The 20,392-nt window shown below is 38.9% G+C and overlaps 1 protein-coding gene across 2 annotated transcripts in view; it reads left to right on the forward strand.

The window, feature by feature from the left end:
• Nucleotides 1-20,392, forward strand: part of tln2b (talin 2b) — a 316,938-nt gene that overhangs the window by 120,733 nt on the left and 175,813 nt on the right. For both annotated transcript variants that reach the window (XM_028823593.2, XM_051920301.1), the window contains 5 exons: nucleotides 4,323-4,436; nucleotides 8,972-9,106; nucleotides 11,930-12,058; nucleotides 12,894-12,996; nucleotides 19,333-19,541. In XM_028823593.2, coding sequence (XP_028679426.2) covers nucleotides 4,323-4,436; nucleotides 8,972-9,106; nucleotides 11,930-12,058; nucleotides 12,894-12,996; nucleotides 19,333-19,541 — 690 coding nt within the window. The remainder of the gene's footprint in view (nucleotides 1-4,322; nucleotides 4,437-8,971; nucleotides 9,107-11,929; nucleotides 12,059-12,893; nucleotides 12,997-19,332; nucleotides 19,542-20,392) is intronic.

Below are 20,392 nucleotides of genomic sequence, written 5' to 3' on the forward strand. Positions count from 1 at the left end.
TTGTTTCACGCACCACCCCTCTTAGAATCTCTGTTGTAGTTCACTTCATATTGGCAACTTTTTCTTCTAATCTCAGTGTTAAGGCCAGGCAGACCTTTAGCCTTCAAGAAGCTATTGTGTAGCTCATCTTTTGACTGTGACACATGACTGGTCCTTGTACATGTTGACTAGCAAGAATGAATCTCTAAAGCCATACTGTTCTCTATTATTAGAAACTCGCTGTTAGCACAATACTTTTTTTTTTTTATTTTGGCATACCTGTTGTAGCATACATTATATACTAGAAATGCTATAAACTTGTAATTCACATATTTAAGCACACCATACCTAAACTATGACCATTTACAACATAACTACCATAGAATACTCTTTTTATGTTCATGTTCAAAACCCTTCCTCTGTTTTCTAAATACACTTAATCCATTTTAAGGATAGTAGGGTCCAGGGTACAAGGCAGGAGGTTATCAGTCCATTGCAGGGCATAGTCATGCACTCACCCATACTTATCAACATCAGATTACTTTAAAGCTGCCAAGTACGCAGATACAGAAGGCATGTAAAAACTCCACATTGACAGTGACAAGGCCTGGTTTGATATTTAGTGTCTTTAAGGTGCAAAGCAACAAACACTAACTACTGCAGGTTTGTGTTGCCAACCATATTAAACTTGAAAGAAATAATTAACTGGAGTATAAAATCTACAGAATATCAAACACCTCTGACAGATCAGGAGAAAGCAATCCAGGATTAAGCTAGCAGTGTCTTATTAATTGGTGGCAGTGTAATGTTTTCACTGCATCCGTCATCTATCTATCCACCCAACCATTTTTTTAATAATAATTTTCTTAATAACAGTAATAATGGAGGATCTGCTTGCCCCATGATATTAGAAGTCATATGTTCATTGCTTAGTGGTCCTGTTGGCTTTATTGGGTTGTGAACTCCAGCATTCATTTGGATTGTTTATGACTGAGTGTGAAGCAGCAGAGATGAGGATCAGCACCTCCAAATCTGAGACCATGTGCCTCAGTAGGAAAGAAAAAGGACTGTCCTCTCCAAATGGGAAGCCAAGTTACTGCCTCAGATGGAGGAGTTTAAGTACTTCAGGGTCTTTTTCACAAATGAGGGAAAAATGGACGGTGAGATTGGCAGATAGATAGGGGTGGTGAGCGCAGTTATGCAGTCGCTGTACCTATCTGTAGTGGGGAAGAAGGAGCTGAGTCAGAAGGTGAAGCTCTTGATTTGCAAGTTAATCTATGCCCCTACCCTCATCTATGGTCATGAGATTTGGGTAATGACTGAAAGGATGAGATCATTGGTACAAGTGGCCAGAATGAACTTTCTCCACAAGGTTGGCTGGGTTCTCTTTTAGAGATGAGATAAGAAGCATAAATATCCGGGAGAGGCTCTGAGTAGACCCTCTGTGTCGAGAGGAGCCAGTTGAGGTGATTTGGACATCTGACATGGACACCTTCTTGCGCAAGTTTTATGGGCACAAGCAGCTGGGAGGAGACCCTGTGAGGATTATATCTCCTGTATACCCTGGGAACACCTTGGGATCCCGCAGTATGAGTTGGCAACTGCAGTTGTTGAAAGGGGCATATGGGCCTCACTGCTAAGACTGTTGCCCCCACAACCTGGTTTTGGATAAATGGTGGAAAATGATGAAGATGTTCATAGTGTCAATATTGACTATAGTGAAATTCTTACTTGAACTTTCTAATCAAAGTTCAACATGTCACTACTCTCTGGTGCTGTGGATCGGTAAATTTTACTACCTTACCTCAAAATTTCTGTGTTGACCTTGAAATTTCCGTCTTTAATATGAATTTATAAGCCTATTCTCTTATGCATACTTGGCTCTGATTTAAACGTAATTACTCAGTCCTCACATGTGACACATATTCACATATTAAGCTCTATATTTTCTGAAATGTTTGTTTGTAGACTGTCGGCATGAGGTTTACATTTTTGGGAAATGTGAAATAAGAATGTGATACTTGAACTGGTTTATTCTGAAAAGCAAGGTAGGCTCTATGATTTAACACTAGAATTTCCAGAGCCTACGAAAAAACTCATAGATCTGTCCCACCTTAAATCGCTTCGCACCTCTCCGTCGGTGTCTTTTGTCCTATAAATATGTCAATAAGCAGCCAGCAGCCTGCTATCACATCCCCCACCTCGCACAGTTTTCTCAGCTCAAGTCTGTTTACCTGCGTGTCAGTTGCTAAGAGTTGTACAGAGTGAGAAGTCAAGCAAAATGACACCTTTTATAAATACTATATCGTTATTTGGAACACTTGCATTTCATGTGTATTCTGTATCTACAACGATCTATGTAAACACATTGTTAAAACAGAAGCGTTTTTCATGTTTTAGTAATAATTGACAAAATGTAGACATGAAGTGTATAATGTGTGAAGCCTGAAGTCCAAATATCAAAGAAACACTTTCACAAAAGGTACAAATATAACAGAACAAGTGCGCTTTTATTCAAAAATATAACTGCAGAAAAAGAACCCGCGTTAGGGTGCGACATTGACATGCCACGACCACTTCAGTGGCGCAACAGTATCAACTGTTGACTGGTAATCAAAACTTCACGGGTTCGATCCCGGACGAGTCAGTTTTGAGAAGTGAGCTGCTCGTATTCTTACAATTTTAGAATAAAAACATACATTTGATTCCAGCCTGTAACAGCCGGTGTAATTTATGATACTTGTAAAGATTAGCTTTGTTTTTTTTTTTATTCAGTTTTATTCTCTCAGTAAAGATTAGCTTTGTTTTTTTTTTTTATTCAGTTTTATTCTCTCAGTCGTGTTCACAATCCCACCCCCCCCTACTCGCATTTGACACTGCTGTTTTCACATAAAGACATGCTATAACAGAGGTGAACTCAGATGATGACGAGGGTTCTACTTGGGTTCTTCTAGGTTGGTCTACTCCCATATCTCACCAAGGTACTCACTATCACCTGCACCAACAAACATACGGTTGTCTCCGAGACACAAAAAGGCTCCACAGCCATTGGCTATACAGGTATGCCACTTAACCAACAGTGTCTTACATCTACCACACTTGTTGTTTTACTGAGGTGCAACCACTCAACCTTGATGAACCATGCAGGATGAGCAAAGGGAAACATCCCCTGCATCAGTTGTTCTAATATTTACTTTATTACATCAGTTACTCAAGATATAAACACAAAGTATAGACTTATAAAAGCAACATGGCATTTTTGAAGCATAATAATACCAATAGAATAAAGTATATTAGAAAATATAATAGCAAATTTATGGATGTAGTCTTAGAAAAAGCTTACAGTAAATTAACAATGTCAAGGGTGGATGTTGTCCTGTGTGTCTGTTTAATTTAGCAATTGGCGTGATTCATACGTTGGCATTCTCCAACGTGTATTGTTCTCTGACGTCGTGTCCTATGTGGTTCCTTTTACCATCCTTCAGTTGGGGCATTATTTATGTTGAAATCCCACATGGGGCTTTAGGGCGTATGATATTACATTCATGTCATTGGCTAGTTGTCCTGGTGACTGATGACTCTGCTCAACAGCTTTGATCCTGTTTGTTTTCTGTTCCTTTTTACCATTAAGTTACAAACTGACTGAAACAGATGCCTTACAATATGGGAAGAATGTATAAGAGAGGATGCTTTCAATGTAAGCTGCCCCTGTAGTTAAGTTACCTTAAGGGTCCTGGTTTATTTGAGCAAAATTAACATAAGCAGTCTGTAGTTTCATAAAATGATGATTTTATACTGCCGGGCAATAACATATAAAAAAAAAATCACTGTTGGTTGGAGTATTCCTTTAACTTCACACTTATAGATAGCATTCCAAAAACTCTGTGATAACAATGAGCCATTTGACATCTCTTCATGGATAATCCATTTTCTCAAGACTGGCAGAGTGGCAGGTCAAAATCAGCAAAGCTGTCAGCTCCTTCTCTTGATCCCAATCACTTCCATCTCTCCCATCTGGAATCTGTTCCTATAACACTGGATAAAACAACCCTTTATACTAAAACAGCCCAGCTACTCAATTACATCAGTTAAGCCGCTATGGTTTCACATTAACTGGAGTCAATTTAAAATCCGATTGCCCTGGAATGGATAGCTGGCTACAACACCAATGAAAAGTGAACCAAAGGCAAATGTTTAGATGAATAATATTGAACTGCATGAGAACATAAAAGCTCTTTCCATTATTAAATGTTAAGTTTTGTGTAGTGTAGTAATATTATTATCTTAGTCATGGAATAAAATGTCACTGTCAGGCTTGTTTTAATTGGAATTTACATTTACAGGCTGTTGCTGATCACATTCCTCAGTTGGTTCAAGGTGTAAGAGGGAGTCAAGCACACCCAGAAGATCTGAGTGCCCAGCTTGCGCTTATTATTGCCAGTCAGAACTTCTTACAGGTATGACTATTATTCAAGGAAATGGATTACAGTTATCCAGCTGCGATGCTGCTGCTCTAACCGCTTTGCAAACGAACTAAAGAATAATCGCTTTTAATAAAACACAGTGTGTAGTTTGCTGTTTTTTCTTTCTGCTCCCATGACATTATTTATTTCTGAGATGATCATATCATTGATATTTAAATAATATGCCATTACTTGCTTGTGTACTAAATGAGTAGTGACTACATCCCACCCAAAGATGTTATTTATGAAATGGAGGTGTTACAAAACTTCCAGAACTTAGTCAGCATTTAAGGACTACACCGTGACATTCATAATGGTAAAATTATATACAGTAGCTAGCATTCTCATCTTGGGAGTACAACTAACACAGGGACTTATTCTATTAAAATACTTTACATACAGAATTAATTTGTTATATGCAAAGATTTCAAAATGACAATCACATGTAAAAATCAATATAGCATGTACCCTTTATTTTTAAAGAGGGGTATCTGTCCTATCACAATCACCCACTCCCAAAATTCCTAAATTCCTGAAAAAAAGTCCACTCTCTGACTTACCATGGGAATACTATGGCAAAAAAAAGATAATACATGAGAACAGCAATGGCTATTTTAACTAAAAACTCCGGAACGGCTTCAGCATCAATGATAAATCGATTGTTGTGCTGAACAGAGTTCATCTACTCAGCAGTGGCTGTTATGTCATGATTACCATGTCATGGAGCATACACTGACATGCGTGTTTACCTGCAAATCATGAAGCATACACTGACATCAGGGTGTCAAACTGATTTCCTGGAAGGCTGTAGTGGCAGCCGGTTTTCATTCCAGCTACTTTCCCCATCAGTAACCAATTACTAGTACTAATGGAGCGCATTATGTTGCTTTGTTTTTAATTGTCTCGTATTTTTTCTTTAAACTGCAGCCAAACAATAATGAGAAGCAAAGCAACAGATGGTCAGAGTAACTTCGACCTCATTTGCACCTGTGTCTTTTATACTATATCTTATCTTATTAATATATCAGACAAGGAAAACATGAATGTTTGAGAAATACTGATCTGATGTGGACTGCAAAGCATTTGGATTGTAATCACAGTAAAAAGCAAATCTGGAAATGACTGATGTGGCGGAATGAGAACTCTAGAAAGCAATACAATTAAATAGTGGGATTAAATAGCAGCTAGCTAGGAGTTTGATTGGAGTGATAATGGTGACCTTCAGTACTATTTGAGACATTAGTGTTAGCTCATTATCTATTGCCTTCCTTTATGTCTCTTTATTGTTTGGTTGCCATTTAAGAGAAGGGAAAAAACATTAAGTGCAATTCCTATAAAAAGTATTAACAAAGGACTTTTTCACATTTTATTGCCATAAAACTTTGAATCACAGATTTAATAGAGCTTTTTTGATCAACACAGAGCAACTCTGTAATGTCAAAGTGATAACAGAACTCTGCAAAGTGATCTAAATTAATTGCAAATATTAAACACAAAATAATTTATCACATATGCATTCACCCCCATTAATATGACACACCTAAATCATGACTGGTGCAGCCAATTGGTCACATGATTACTTAGATGGAAATCACCTCTTTGGGGTTTCAATTGATTGTAGTCTAAATACACCTGACATACACGATGAAGACAAATGAACACTTCGAGCAACTCCTTTTCAATCGCCTTTTCACAAACAATTCAGTGATGGAGACAAGAAAATATCCAAGTTACTGAGTATCTCTTGGAGTCTAGTTAAATCAGTCATTAAAAATGTAAAAAGTATGACACAGCTGTAAATCTGCTGGAGCAGACCATTCACACAAACTGAGTGATCAGGCAAGAAGAAGACTAGTAAGGGGAGGACACCAAGGAACTGGAGTTACAAGCTACAGTGGATAAGACTGGAGAGACTGTGCATACCACAACTGTAGCCCAGCTGCTTCACCACTCATAGCTTAATGGGAATTTGGCAAAGAGAAAGACACGTTTTTATTAAAAAACAAAACACTCATGATATCTCGGCTAGTTTGCAAGAAGACACATGGGAGACTGAACATTTTGGCCATTAGTGTAAGCCATGCACAGCACATTATGAGAAACGCAACATCCCTACCAGAATGGGGCTGACATCATGCTCTGGGGATGCTTCTCTGCAACAGGACATGGAAGGGCTATGTGGTTATAAGGTTATTCTGAAGGAAAATCTTTTGGATACTTCAAGAAACCTGCACCTTGGGAAAAGATTTGTTTTCCAACAAGATCCCAACCCTAAGATAAAGCTAAAGTTTCACAAGAATGGCTTAAAAACAATGTTAATGTCCTGGAGTAGCTGAGTCCGGATCCTAATCCAACTGAAATTTTATGGCTGGACTTGAAAAAGACACTTTACTTACAAACACCATGCAAACTGACAGAGCTTAAGCAGTTTTACACAGAGGAATGGGGAAAACCTGCAGTGTCCAGATAAAGAAAACCGATAAGAGTTCTCTGCCTACGCAGACTTGAGGAAGTCATGACTGCCAAAGGTGCATCTACTTAATACTGACTTGAAGGGGGTGAATACTTACATGTTCAGTTATTTGGGGTTTAAAATTTATAACTACTTTAGACTACTTTGCAGAGGTCTGTTTTCACTTTGACATTACAGTCTTTTTCTGTTTTCTCAGTGTCAAAAAGCCAAAAATAAGTTCACTGTGTTTGAACGTTATATATTTCATCTCCTCAGACCACTTTTCCTGGTGAGGGTCATGGCAGCAGCACGTCAAGTTGATCAACCCAGACAAAAAATGTTAATCCCTCCAGCATGTCTTTGGTTCTGCCAAATGACCTCCACCCAGTTGGATGTGCCCGGAGCAACTCCAGATCCTTGCCCAAACCACCCCAACTGGCTCCTCTAGATCTGGAGGAGCTGCGACTCAATTCTTGGGTCTCCCTGATTGCTGAGTTTCTATTCCGATTACAGAGTGTCCACCCTGCGGCCCTACGAAGAAATCTCATTTCTTTCTCTTTTACTTGTGATCTCATTCTTTCGGTCATTATCTGCAGTTTATTACCATAGATGAGGACAAGGATGTGGTTTAACCTGTAAACCAAGAGTTTTGACTTCCTACCTCATCACCATGGACCAGTTTAGCACCTGAAGAGCAGCTGCCGCCACTCACTTTCCCTTCTTCCATCACTTGTGAATGAGATCCTAAGATACTTGAACTCCACCCACCTGGAGACAGCAATCCATTCTTACTCTGAGAGTCAACCATGACCTCAGTCAGGGAGTTGCCGATCCTCATCATTGCCAATTCACACTCGAGTGCAAAGATGACCGTATCATCTGCATAAAGCAAGAATCCTAACCCAAGCTTCCAAAACTGGACACCTTCATGCTCTTGGCTACGTCTTGATGGCCTATTCATGAAAACCACAAACAAATTTGACTTAATGCTAGATATTTTGACATAGCTCTCGCTGTGTTCACATAGGAAATGAGTATAGTGTAAGAGCAGCCCTGTTAGCCCATACTTCTACAGCACTTTCCACAGTACGTTCCAAGGGACACAGTCATTCGCTTTTTCCAAATTTATGACACGCATGTAGACTAATTCATCATACTCCCATGTACCCTCCAGCAACTGTACCAGGGCGAAGAATGGTCTACCAATCCACGACCAGTAAGGAATCAACATTGTATAGTAATAATAAAATGTAAAAACTTTCAATGGGGGATTTTATACTTTTTGTTGGCAATGGAAGTCACTTGTAATTGAGGCAGAAGAGGAATGTTAAATTAGAAGCATAACTAATTTAAGTAGGTGGCTGGACCAAAAACAAGCAGCCACTGCTGCCCTCCAGGATTTGAGTTTAACACCCCTGCACTGACAGGACCTTAATGGCACACCCTCCTGTTGTGACAACCCTTACATATATTTAATGAGGACTTCTTGAAAACCTCTGGGGTACAAACTGAAGGGATTCTTGGTTTTGGGGCATTGTTCACTTAACGTTATGAATGCCACATTTGCACCAATTGCTGAATTATCCCTTTTGTAGGAGCACTCGCAGTGGGATTTTGTTCAATGAATTCCCTGCATGCCAAGCTGGATAAGCCTTTAGGAGCATACATCTCCACAATTGACATACGCTGTTCCAATGAATAGGGCATGGCTTGTCTCCACCATGCATTCCTGATAGCTTCATTAAGTGCACTGCTACTGAAATTATCTGAGCAATAGTCTGTCATTTTCAATTATGATTTATGTCAACTCAAGTGTGAAATGTGGATCAGGCCAGTTAAACAAAAATGCCGTTTGAAGTTGTGGCTTCAATGCCAATGTATGCGCACATCTGGCTAAAACTGTCCCATTAGAATGGAAGCTGGTAAATGCGACTTGTCTTTTACAAACAAAAAGCTCTAATCTCCAGCTGACTACAGAAGATAATCAAGTGCTTGCTAAAAATAAATGTTTACTTATGGATTTAAAGATTGTATTTATTTTTTTGCTTATCAAGCTGTTTAATTATTTAACCTGCAGCCTGGAAGTAAAATGGTGACATCATCCAAGTCTGCTGTACCAACAGTATCTGACCAGGCTGCTGCCATGCAACTTGGTCAGTGTGCCAAAAACTTGGCGACCAGCCTGGTTGAACTCAGAGCGGCAGCACAGAAGGTAAAATTTTATTTGTCTAATTCCTATTTTAGCTAAAACCTTCAGTAAGGTAATGCTGTTAACACCACTTTAGCCATTAAGTCTCTTTGGTTCTGCCCATCTTAGTTCTTCTGTGGTATTTTTGTGCAAGGAATTTTTATGCTGTTGAGCGGAGAGACAATTCAGAATATTAATCTTCACATTACTTTTATTCACAGCCCTCAGATAGTGTTGGATTGATACAAACATTAGGAGTTTGGTATTGGTACAAGCTTTCTCACCTCAGTACCGGTACAAACAAAGTGCAGAAGCATGTAATGAATAAACCGTATTTTTCACAAAATAAAAGGCATAATTAATATTCTACTCCTATAAATAGTAGGGAATCCATTCCCGGGAATTTGGGAATCCCGCATTTCATTCCCGGAAATCCCGGGTTCCCGGGATGACACCGTGCGCGGGCATCTCACATGTGAACGGTTTTAGAACGACCGACACTTATTTTTAATAAAACTACTTCAATATGTTGACACAAATAAAAGACTAACCTTATCTACAAGCAGTTCATGCTGTCATATAAGTACATGTATCTTTAGTTGTGGTAATAAGAGCATAGAAAGCACAATGTCCTCACAGGTGGTGCAGTGGTAGTGCTGCTGCTTTGCAGTAAGGAGACTGTGGAAGATTGTGGGCTCGCTTCCCGGTTCTTCCCTGCGTGGATAGCGCTTTGAGTACTGAGAAAAGCACTATATACATGTAATTTATTATTATTATTATTAACGTGTCCAGCCTGCGGTCGTCCATGCGAGAGCGCACCTTCATGCAGAAGTACGCCAGCTGCTGAGAAACACGCTCTGCCTCCACTGAAGTAGGCGGCACAATCATCAGATACTGATAAACTTGTTCTAAACAACACCCGCGCTTGCCATTGCGCTGAAACACCACCATTTCAGCTTTTACTGTTGCATCCAGTTTCTTGTCATCATTCTGTGATGGCAAGTTTCTTGGCACAGATAATGCGGATGCAACCGACTGACGCATTGCAATTTCAAGTTGCTGTTCAAAGCTGTTGTCTGATGAAGTGCAAGCTGCAGCAATGGCGCCACCTTATTTATTTTCAACTATAACTGTTATTTCTTGATCGATTTTTACACTTTTTACACGCTATATATGCGAGCTTGACCATTCCAGTTTTTCTGGGAATTACAGCAGTTTCATTCCCAGGAATGAAAAATGTCCGGGAATCCCAGGCTCCCGATTGGATTCCCTAATAAATAGTATTGACAAATTGAACACCAGCTCTATACAGCTCTATTTTATTTTAAATATGGTAATAACCACAGCCAGGCAGGGAGGAACAACATGGGTACACATGCTGGGGGTTGAAGTCACTTGGTGAAACACTTTGTACAGCACTGAGTGTTCCTGGCCCGCCAACTACACTACCATTGCCCAACATTAAACCAAACCCTCCCATATGCCCTGTGTCTGTTTATGCTGTGAAGGATGTGTGTTTCTTTTCATTTGGTTCCTGACTTAACTAACTTCCCTGTACTTTGTGTATCCCGCATCCATGTCAAGGCCCCAAAGCACCCTGATCCTTCACCCTCACTGTTGGGTTTCATGATGGCGCGTGTGCTGGTCCCGCACGCTGCACTGTACCATCTCATACTCACATGTGCTTCTTTTGCACACCACACTTCTCTTCTCCTGCTGTGGCAACAGTACATTCCAGCAAATTCTTATACTCCCTATTAACAACTTTTCTGACTCCTCTCAGACAGGTCCTCTGACTTTGTGCATCTTCTGCCAACCGACAGTGGACTCTCGTGCTCCTTCCATTTTCCTATTCTCTGCCTCTTCGTACCCTGAGCTCACTGCAATCCTTCATTTACCTAACCTGCCAACCTGGTTATTACAATATGTTCAGTATCTGAAATATTTCAACATAAGAACATTTCAAACAAATAAACAAATTACAGTTGGAAAATATTTGCTGACATCTTAAACAACAGCAAACACACCTCTAAATGTCATTGGGGGCTAAAAATATTACTAGTGAAATGCACACTATGCATTGCACACACTGTTTTAATTAGTCTACGTTGCAGGTTAATATCATTACGTATACCATTTTGTATCACACTTTACACAATTTATAACAATTAGGCCTAAATTGGTGTGTGTTCGTGTCCATTCATCAAACAAGCTTGGGAATGCATGCTTTGCGAAAATGATGTACTTGTTAACCCATCAAAATACATTAATCTTAACTTTACATTTTTTTTTTTTTTACTGTAAATACCATTTCACACCTGTCGAATTCTCAGACCCTGGAAGACATTGGGATGAGCAAGGGGTAAATGCTTGGAAAGATTCCATGTCTCGATCCTGCTAGTCACACAGACGCAACACTGCTATGCAGGTACATTACTGCCAAAAGTCTGAGTGTGAGCACCACACATTTTGTAACTCCATACACCCAATGTAAAGAACCGTCACACCTTGTCCATACTCAAGTGCACATAGACACAGAGCTTACTTTTCAATAATGGTAGTGTATAGAAATTTCAGTCACATTTTCCTGCATTAACATTACTGAATTTTGCCTAATACTGGTATAGTAACGTCTTTAAAATCTGGTAGCTTGTTCCATTTTTAGCACCATTGTATCTCACAACACTGTCTTCAACACAGACACGTATAACAGATGGTCCCTGTCAGTAATGACAAGCACACTTTAGAACATATTGCCTGTACTGTACAGTTTAGAAACTTTTTTCAGTTGTTATTTATGTACTTGCAAGTTTCATACAATTAACATTGTGTTCATTTTGAAAACAGGCCCATGAAGCTTGTGGTCCAATGGAAATTGACTCGGCGCTCAACACAGTACAGACGCTAAAGAATGAACTCTATGATGCTAAGATGACAGCAGCAAATGGGCAGCTGAAGCCTCTTCCTGGGGAAACGGTGTGTTGATCTTGTCTGTGTGCCTGCCATGTTTGCAGACTTGTTCCATTCACAGTGTACTTGTCTCTACCCATTTGAAGTTTGAAATTTTTTGGAATAATTCTGTCCAACTCAGCAGTGCACCAGAGCCAGTATCAATATAAGAATTCATTTCATATGCATGTGTCACTTGAACGTGTAAAAGCATGAGTCATCGGCATCTATTTTTGACTAACATTTCCAGTAATTGCTTGGCATGGGATGACATATGAACAGACAAAATCCGACAAGACACTCATCAGGGAGATCTTGAATTTAGACAAACGCAAGTTTTCTGATTATAAGCAGACTTAGAAATGCAAATGTATTCTCACTGCTGTGCAGTTAATTTTTACATAGTCTGGAATGATTATTGTAGTAAATGTCTGTGCATTACTGTTACCCTTTTCATTTGCAAGGTAGAAATAATAAAATATAGCTTGTTATTGCCTGGAAGCTGCTGGTGTAAGTAGGGACAAACCCTGAACAGCAGTCACCACCAGAGCCTTTTGAATGAGCTCTCTGTCTCCAAGTGAAGGAGGTTAATATGTGTCTGATTAAATTCATACTGGGGGAAAAAAAGGTGAGGAAAATGTAAATTTAGCTATCATTTTTGGACCCATTTTAAACAAGTATGTCATAGAAGAGGTTGGAACCTAAATCAACAGTGGCTGTTTTCTGTTCATTAGTATTTCATTCTTAACTATAACAAGTTTACATCCTGGTGTCTCTGAATTAGTGTTTACTTCTCTTAAAGTACAAAACTAGAAATACATTCCTGGTGTAATTTTGTAATCATATATATTTTTTCATTTAGCTTGAAAAGTGTGCTCAAGACCTGGGAAGTACTTCTAAAGCCGTGGGATCCTCTATGGCTCAGCTACTGACTTGTGCTGCACAGGGCAATGAGCATTACACTGGTGGGTTTCTGTTTATTTCAATTGAAAAACTACTTGAAAAAGTAACAAGACAAAGCAATCGACCAAATGAATATATTCAAGTGTGGGAATCACAGTGTCAACCTGCAGATCCAGCATTCTGGATTCTGGCTTCAGATCCAGTGCAATGGCAGTGTGGTTTTTGGTCAGATGCTTTGTTTTTTCCCCTCATATTTAAAAGATGTGCATGCTGGATGAATTTGTTTATGAGTTGGTAAAGTCTGAGTGTGGTTATATGCATGAATGCCTATGCAGTGCCCTGGTGCCCCATCCAGTGTTGATTCCTGCTTTGTGCCTGATGCTACCAGGATAGTCCCCAGTCTCTGTAACCCTGAATTGGATTAAGCAGGTTTGAGAATTTTATGGTATGTTATATATGTACAGAGTTGCCAAGCAGACAGTCATATACTGTGTTTAATGGTGTCTGGAGAAGACAGCTGTTAGAAAATAAAACGTGTTTCCCATTTTTATCTTATTTCTAACTTAAAACTAAGCATTAAGCCTTCACATTTTTAGAGTTCTATAATCAAGTTTTTTTTTTGGATATATGTCTTTATTCATGTTGTACTGTATGTTATTCGGAAAGTGAAAATACTGAGTGATTGTTTTGTCATGGAGTCACACCAGGATCCTTCCCAGGTTGCAAATTTTGTCAAGTGGCTTTATTGTCGTACCATCCATACACTGTATTGCACCGTACAGTTGAGTGAAATAACATTCCCCAGGACTGCAGTACAGCATATACTTAACATCCTATTAAGAGATACATAAATAGTAATCATATGAAATAGTCATACATCTCTCTATTATATAAAAAATCCTGCGACGAGATGAGAGTCCCGCAAGATGAGACATGTGCCATGAGATAAGACACTTCTTCGTGTATTTAATTATAATGGGTGAAGTTAATGCTTTACAATTATGGGAATGATGCAGCAATTTGGACTTCCAGAAGAAACTGACACATTAGAGGTAAAGAAAGAGATGAAGATTTAACTGTGGAAGACCATGGAGAATTATATCGGAGAAAATGTACTCACAATTAAGTGATGATGAAAGAGCAGTTTTCAACACAATTCAAAAATGTCTTCTTCGTGAAATTAATCAGCAGTTATTCTTCATAGATGGACCAGTGTTTAGTCCATTATTGCAAACACTTATGCAAAAACATTGCATCGATAGCGTGGACAGATATAGCAGCAGTTCTTCTTCCATACGGTAAAACGGCTCACAAAATTTTTAACTTACCTTTAAAATATCACATTCCAAAAAGTCAGTTTATTTATTAGAGAGAAAGAAATGATATTCACTCACAGGCAGTTATACGTTGCGTTGTCACAATGTAAGTCCAAACACGGAATCAAAATTCAATGCGATATTGAAGAAAACTTAATTCCAAATATTGTTTTTGCTGAAATTTTAAAGTAAAAGTTAAATTTTAAAAAGTATTTGCGTGTTAATATCAAAGACAAACAGAACGAAAATGTATAACTCAACGAATACCTATAACACAACATGAAACATAATTTTCTTTTAATTTGTTACGTTTTACTATTATTAACAACAGTTCATTACTCACTGAAATGTAAAATAGTTCGTTCTATAATGCATATGTAACACATCCCATGAAAATAACAATCTCTTTAAATTGTATATCCAGTCACCCATACCCGGGGGTTGGCGAGCGAATAATTTGAAATAGTCATATATAAATAAATATATAATAACTAATAATAAAAACAACAGTAGTAACAACTGTAACAAAAGTACTGCATATACATAAGCTATAAGGAGCAGATCTGCAGGCAGGAGGGCAGCACAGACTACAGGGTCCAGACAGCCAAGGGGTAGAAGCTGTTGCAGAACCCGGTAGAACAATTTTAGATGCTACAGTACTTTCTACCAGATAGAAATGAGACAAAAAAGACTGTGGGAGCAGTCTGTGAGTTGCAGATGCAACGCTTTATAAAGATGCCTTTAATAGAGGGCAGAGGGGTGTCAATGATCTTTTCTGCTGTGTGCACTATCTGTTGTTGGACCTTACACTCAGAAACACTTTCCAAAGCTGACCATGATGCAGCTGGTTGGGACACTCTCAATGGTAACTCTGTAGAATGTGGTGTAAATGGGAGTGGGGGAAGGTGTATGGGGAGGACACTGATGTCACCAGGAAGCATTCTGCTTTGCATTGTTTACAGTGCATCCCAGCATGAACAGAGGAAGAAAATTTCCATTTAGGTCACACTGTAGGTAACTGCTGCCGCCAGCCTTTGCAATCTAGACCTCACAGGTGTACAGTTGACCACCGTGTGCAATTTTTTCCTTTGGCGGCTAAAGAGGGTAACTTGTGGTCTCTCTCTCAGTCATTCCCCACATTAGTGCACAACTCTACTGCTTTACACTCCATAGTGCAAATCCTGCCCACTACGCCAACGTTAGTTATTGTGGAGGGGTCCAAGTGTGACCCTGTTCTCATTTTCAGACTACTTATTACATAACCCTGATCATAGTGTCTCAAATCCTCATTTTAGCCCTCATATTTACACTTAACACTTTGTTACAAACCAAAATAAACACTTTTATCAATGCATCATATATTAACACAAGGTTCTTAAATGTGCTTAAAACAGAAACAGATTAATTACTATGACAAATTATAATAAACACAACCTGGATGGAGAAGTCTAGACATCCGATATGCCCAAATAACCATGTGGCTCTTAATCTTAGTAAATTGATAGGTTTCTGATCCTATATGACCTCTGGATTTGATGGAGTGACTGAGACTTGATGAGTTTCTCCATTAGCCTGAATATATGCTAGTCATGTACTACCTTGATGTACCTCTTCAGCTAATATGGCATCTTGATGTATTTACCAATCCTGTTTAGACATGACTCAACTATCTCCCTTCGCTAGGTCAAAATTGTTTTGAGTCTTTATATGTTTACAGGATTGCATGTAGAGGTCAGTTTTTCCTGGTTTTGAACTTTTCTTCTCCGAGAAGAGAGAATAACCATTCTCTATTGGATATGGTAGGTGGTGAGTAGACCACGTTTCTTCAGTTCCCTTTGCTGTTGGATTGTTCTAATCTAACATTATACTCTTAGGTAACAATAAAAAAATTATTCATAGTATCAGAAGGCTGCTTCCTCCTTTTAAGCAATCAATTCAAACTCATCCCTTAAAAATATTTTACATTCAATTATGAAAACCACTAGATGATACAAATACACAGCAACGAAGTGTAATAACATCAAACAAAGTATTAACAAGGAAAGCTTCACAAAACAAATACTTTCTGCACATTCCTTAACTCTGTTCAGTTATCTTTTTTTTTTTTATTATTCAAGTACCATACATTTACACCGACTGTTACAGACTCAAGTAAATCAAATGTATGTTTTTATTCTATAATAGTAAAAGTAAGAGCAGCTCACTACTCAAAGTGGTAAATCTAGGAAGGTCCCGGAATCCAACCTGCAACCTGTTCATTACGGTTCAGCAGTTCTTACCACTGCACCATCCAAGCGGTTGTGTCAGCATCATACCGTAACCCGATTTCTTTTTCTTCAGTTATATTCTTGAATAAAAGTGCACTTGTTTTGTTATACAGTACTTGTACCTTTTGTGAAAGTGTTTATTTGATATTTGGACTTCAGTCTTCATATATTATACACTTCACGTCAGCATTTTGCCAGTTATTAGTAGAACATGAAAAAGGTTTTTGTTCTAGTTATGTGTTCAACATTTCTTGCCTCACATTTACTGTTATCCTGCATTTACACAGATCATTGTAGAAACGGAACACACATGAATTGCATGCATTCCAAATGATGATATATTATTTACCCTATACAACTCCAGGTACCTCACACTCAAATAAACACACTTGAGCTATGAGAATTTTGTGACTGATTCTGCTCCATAGGTTTGGGTCGGGGTAACTGGGTGGATGGAATAGCAGACTGCTTGCTGCTTGTGCTGATTAACACATTTGCAAAACAAAAGATGCTGATGGAGAGGTGCAAAGGAATTTAAAGTAGCCTGGGATTGTCAGTTTTTTTGTAGGCTTCAGGGATTGTACTGTTAATTAATGCAAAAAAAATATCAACTATTGGACATTGACTAGGCTTTGCCATAAGTAAAAGGTGATTTCTCAATGAGCAGACCAGATGCTTTATTTATGCCATCCCTTGATTAAGTAGATTTGTGAAATTAATGCCACATTTCATGACTTCTGGTTGGAGGGTACGTTAGACTTGTCAAGTGCAGTTGCTGATCTCGTTTCTGAGTCATGTTAATTTACACGACTGAAAATTGCTTGGTGTGTCAGATTTAGTGACTTTGTGCTGAACTTCCAGCACAGTCATGCTCGCCCCTTTTTGTGAGAACCTATAGTGTGCTGTTTGATGGAACAGGATGCTGCACAAAGGGTTAACAGGTACTGCGAGTTCAGCCCAAAGCTCTTCTCTTTTGTCTTTTTTTTCCCATTCTGTTGTGGTGTGTAAAACATGGGACATCAGACAGACAAGCTTCTTATCACGGCATAGTATGTATTGTACTTCCTGGTGAGCATTCATTGGTTGTTATCTACCATGCACACAGAGCCCACCCCCACAACTAAAGACCAAATCAAACCTGTGGGAACAAGCCATGGACTAGTTGAAGTAAGTCACTGAGCATGTCATATTTCACATCTTTGCTTCACAGGAGCTTCAGACAACTGCCTCTGACTCTCTATAGTTATGTAAATGAAGGCTATGACTGGAAAAGTCATCTAATGTGACACGGCCTTAAGTCAAGTAGTTCTTTCCTTGCACAGTAATGAGTCACCCTGAACATGTCCTTAAGTAACCTGCTCACAGTACTGAATTGGCACCTTTTGCATCTGAAGACAACTCATTATGAGTGATGATGAGATGAGAGATGCCACGAGTGATTGGTTTGATATTCTTAACAGAATATATTACAATGTCCACATTAAAAATCTAACCTCACTTTGACAGAAAAGCGTCTCTTCGTTTGGAAAGTATTTGAAAAATCGTTTATACATTGAACAAAATTAGTGCTTTCTGCTCTATTTCAGTTTTATTTTGCCACCTTCCATTTTGAACACTTTTCATATTATGTAACCTCTGTGTTTGGACGATTGTCTGTGACATTATGTGGATGTGTATTTTGTTTTTTCCTTCCTTTCCCGAATGAGGCACATTACCTGCATTGTGAGGGAGTGTCAGTCACGGCACTACAGCCATGTGATGCAATTCCCCCGAGGGTGACCTGGCTCGCAGGATCTTCATTGTTGAGGACCTGAGTGGCTGGACCAGACCAAGGACGGCGGCCACATAATAACTGGCTGTGGCAGATTGATTGTCATTGCCGGAGGATGGGACTGGACCGTGTGTCTGCCTTTGGGGTAACCAACCAGGATCCTGAGCGGCAATGCGCTGTACCAGTGCATGCTCTCCGACCTGACCTGACTTCCTTCAAAATTTAGCTTAAGTGTGAATATTGATCAAGTCCCAATATACACTGTAAATTAACTTTGACATGAATGCCAGTGTCTCATAACTGGAGAGAAATACAAGCCAATTATTGCAGAATGGGTGCCACAGCATAGTTTTCACTTGAGCATTTTTTACTCGAAGAATGAGTTTTACTTCATTATGTTAGTACGATAAATTACACTTTTTATACAATGCATGTTCAGTGACAGTGATTCCATTATAATTGCTTAAGTGAGGTGTATGAGAAGCTAAACATGCTTATTATTTTTCTGCAAGGGGTGGCAGCGATGTTCTTTACCTCACAAACAAAAGTTAAATCATTCATTTAAAAAACAGAATTGCAGAAATGGAAAGTAAAACTTTGCATGTTTTCTAGTTTAAATCAATGAAACCCAGGGGAATGACACAAAACTACAAAATTTGAAAAATGGGTAACATTTGAGATTAGGTTCTACCTATAACGCATCTATTAGTCAAATTGTGTTATGTTATAAGACCTTAATGATGGCTTCATTTGGTCTTAACACTTACAAAGCATCAGAATAGTGGTTATTCAACAGTGTGTCGTGTGGATTATTAAGATCTTGTGATATGCTGGCAATTTTACTTTAGAATATGAGAGCTTCCGCTGGTCTTAATAAGCCTAAATAAGGACTCACAAGATATGGTGAGGTATGCAATTTTGAGAGACATCGTATCAATACTTAAGCCACGAAAGTGAAATTATGTTAGTATTCAACAATGTATAAAAATAATCAATTGTATAATTCATTACTACTATTATTATTATTATAAATTGCTCATTTAGGTGTGGCTGCCAGAGAAACAGCCCAGGCATTAAAGACTCTGGCCCAGGCAGCACGAGGAGTAGCTGCTTCTACTATGGATCCTCAGTCTTCTGCTGCAATGTTAGACTCAGCCCGTGACGTCATGGAGGGCTCTGCAGCTCTCATTCATGAAGCCAAGCAGGCTTTGGTGTTGCCAGGAGATGCAGAAAGTCAGCAGAGATTAGCCCAGGTAAGTACTGATTTAATACACAAGCATCTGGTACAGCGTCTGGTGCTAAAATCTATTTTAGAAAGGTGTGTTGTCCTACTTTTTGGTTTCTCAGAATCATACAAAGAAAACAAGCAAATAAATATTTGTTGGTTAAAAATTTAAACACTTTAATTTTATGTCTGTTGTTTTAAGATTAGGTGTATAGATTTACATATCTAGGAACAGTGGTAGCCTGAGATGGAAAATTAGATGCCAAGATAACCCATAGAGTGCAGTATGGATCGAACAACTGGAAGAAGGTATCAGGAGTGTTGTGTGATCGAAGAATTAAGACAAAGGTTAAAGATAAGGTTTTTAAGAGGGTGTTAAGACCAGCAATGATGTATGGAGCTGAGACATGGGCAGTAAAGGGATTGCAAGAGAAGAAGATATATGTGGCAGAAATGAGAATGTTTTGAGATGGACATGTGTAGTTACAAAAAAGGGCAGAATAAGAAATGAGACAATCAGAGGAACAACAAAAGTGGGAGAGATATCTAAGAAAGTACAGGAAAATAGGTTGAAATGGTTTGGACATATGATGAGGAGAGGCAACGAATGTGTGGGCAAAAGAGTGATGGGAATGGAAGTACAGGGGAGGAGAAAGAGGGAGGGCAAAATGGAGGTGGATGGATAAAGTAAAAGATGATGTGAAGGAAAAGGGTTTGACTGGGTAGGAGGTGCAGGACTAAGTTGAAATAGAGAACATTGATCAAGCACATCGACCCCACAGAGAAGGAAGAAGAAGTTATGAGTGAGCAGCATCTCTTATGTTATCATTTGCTAAGAACTTTCTTCATTTCCTTTGATACAATGGCAGGCTGTGTACA

This window comes from Erpetoichthys calabaricus, chromosome 17, assembly GCF_900747795.2.
Source record: "Erpetoichthys calabaricus chromosome 17, fErpCal1.3, whole genome shotgun sequence".
Classification (NCBI taxonomy): domain Eukaryota; kingdom Metazoa; phylum Chordata; class Cladistia; order Polypteriformes; family Polypteridae; genus Erpetoichthys; species Erpetoichthys calabaricus.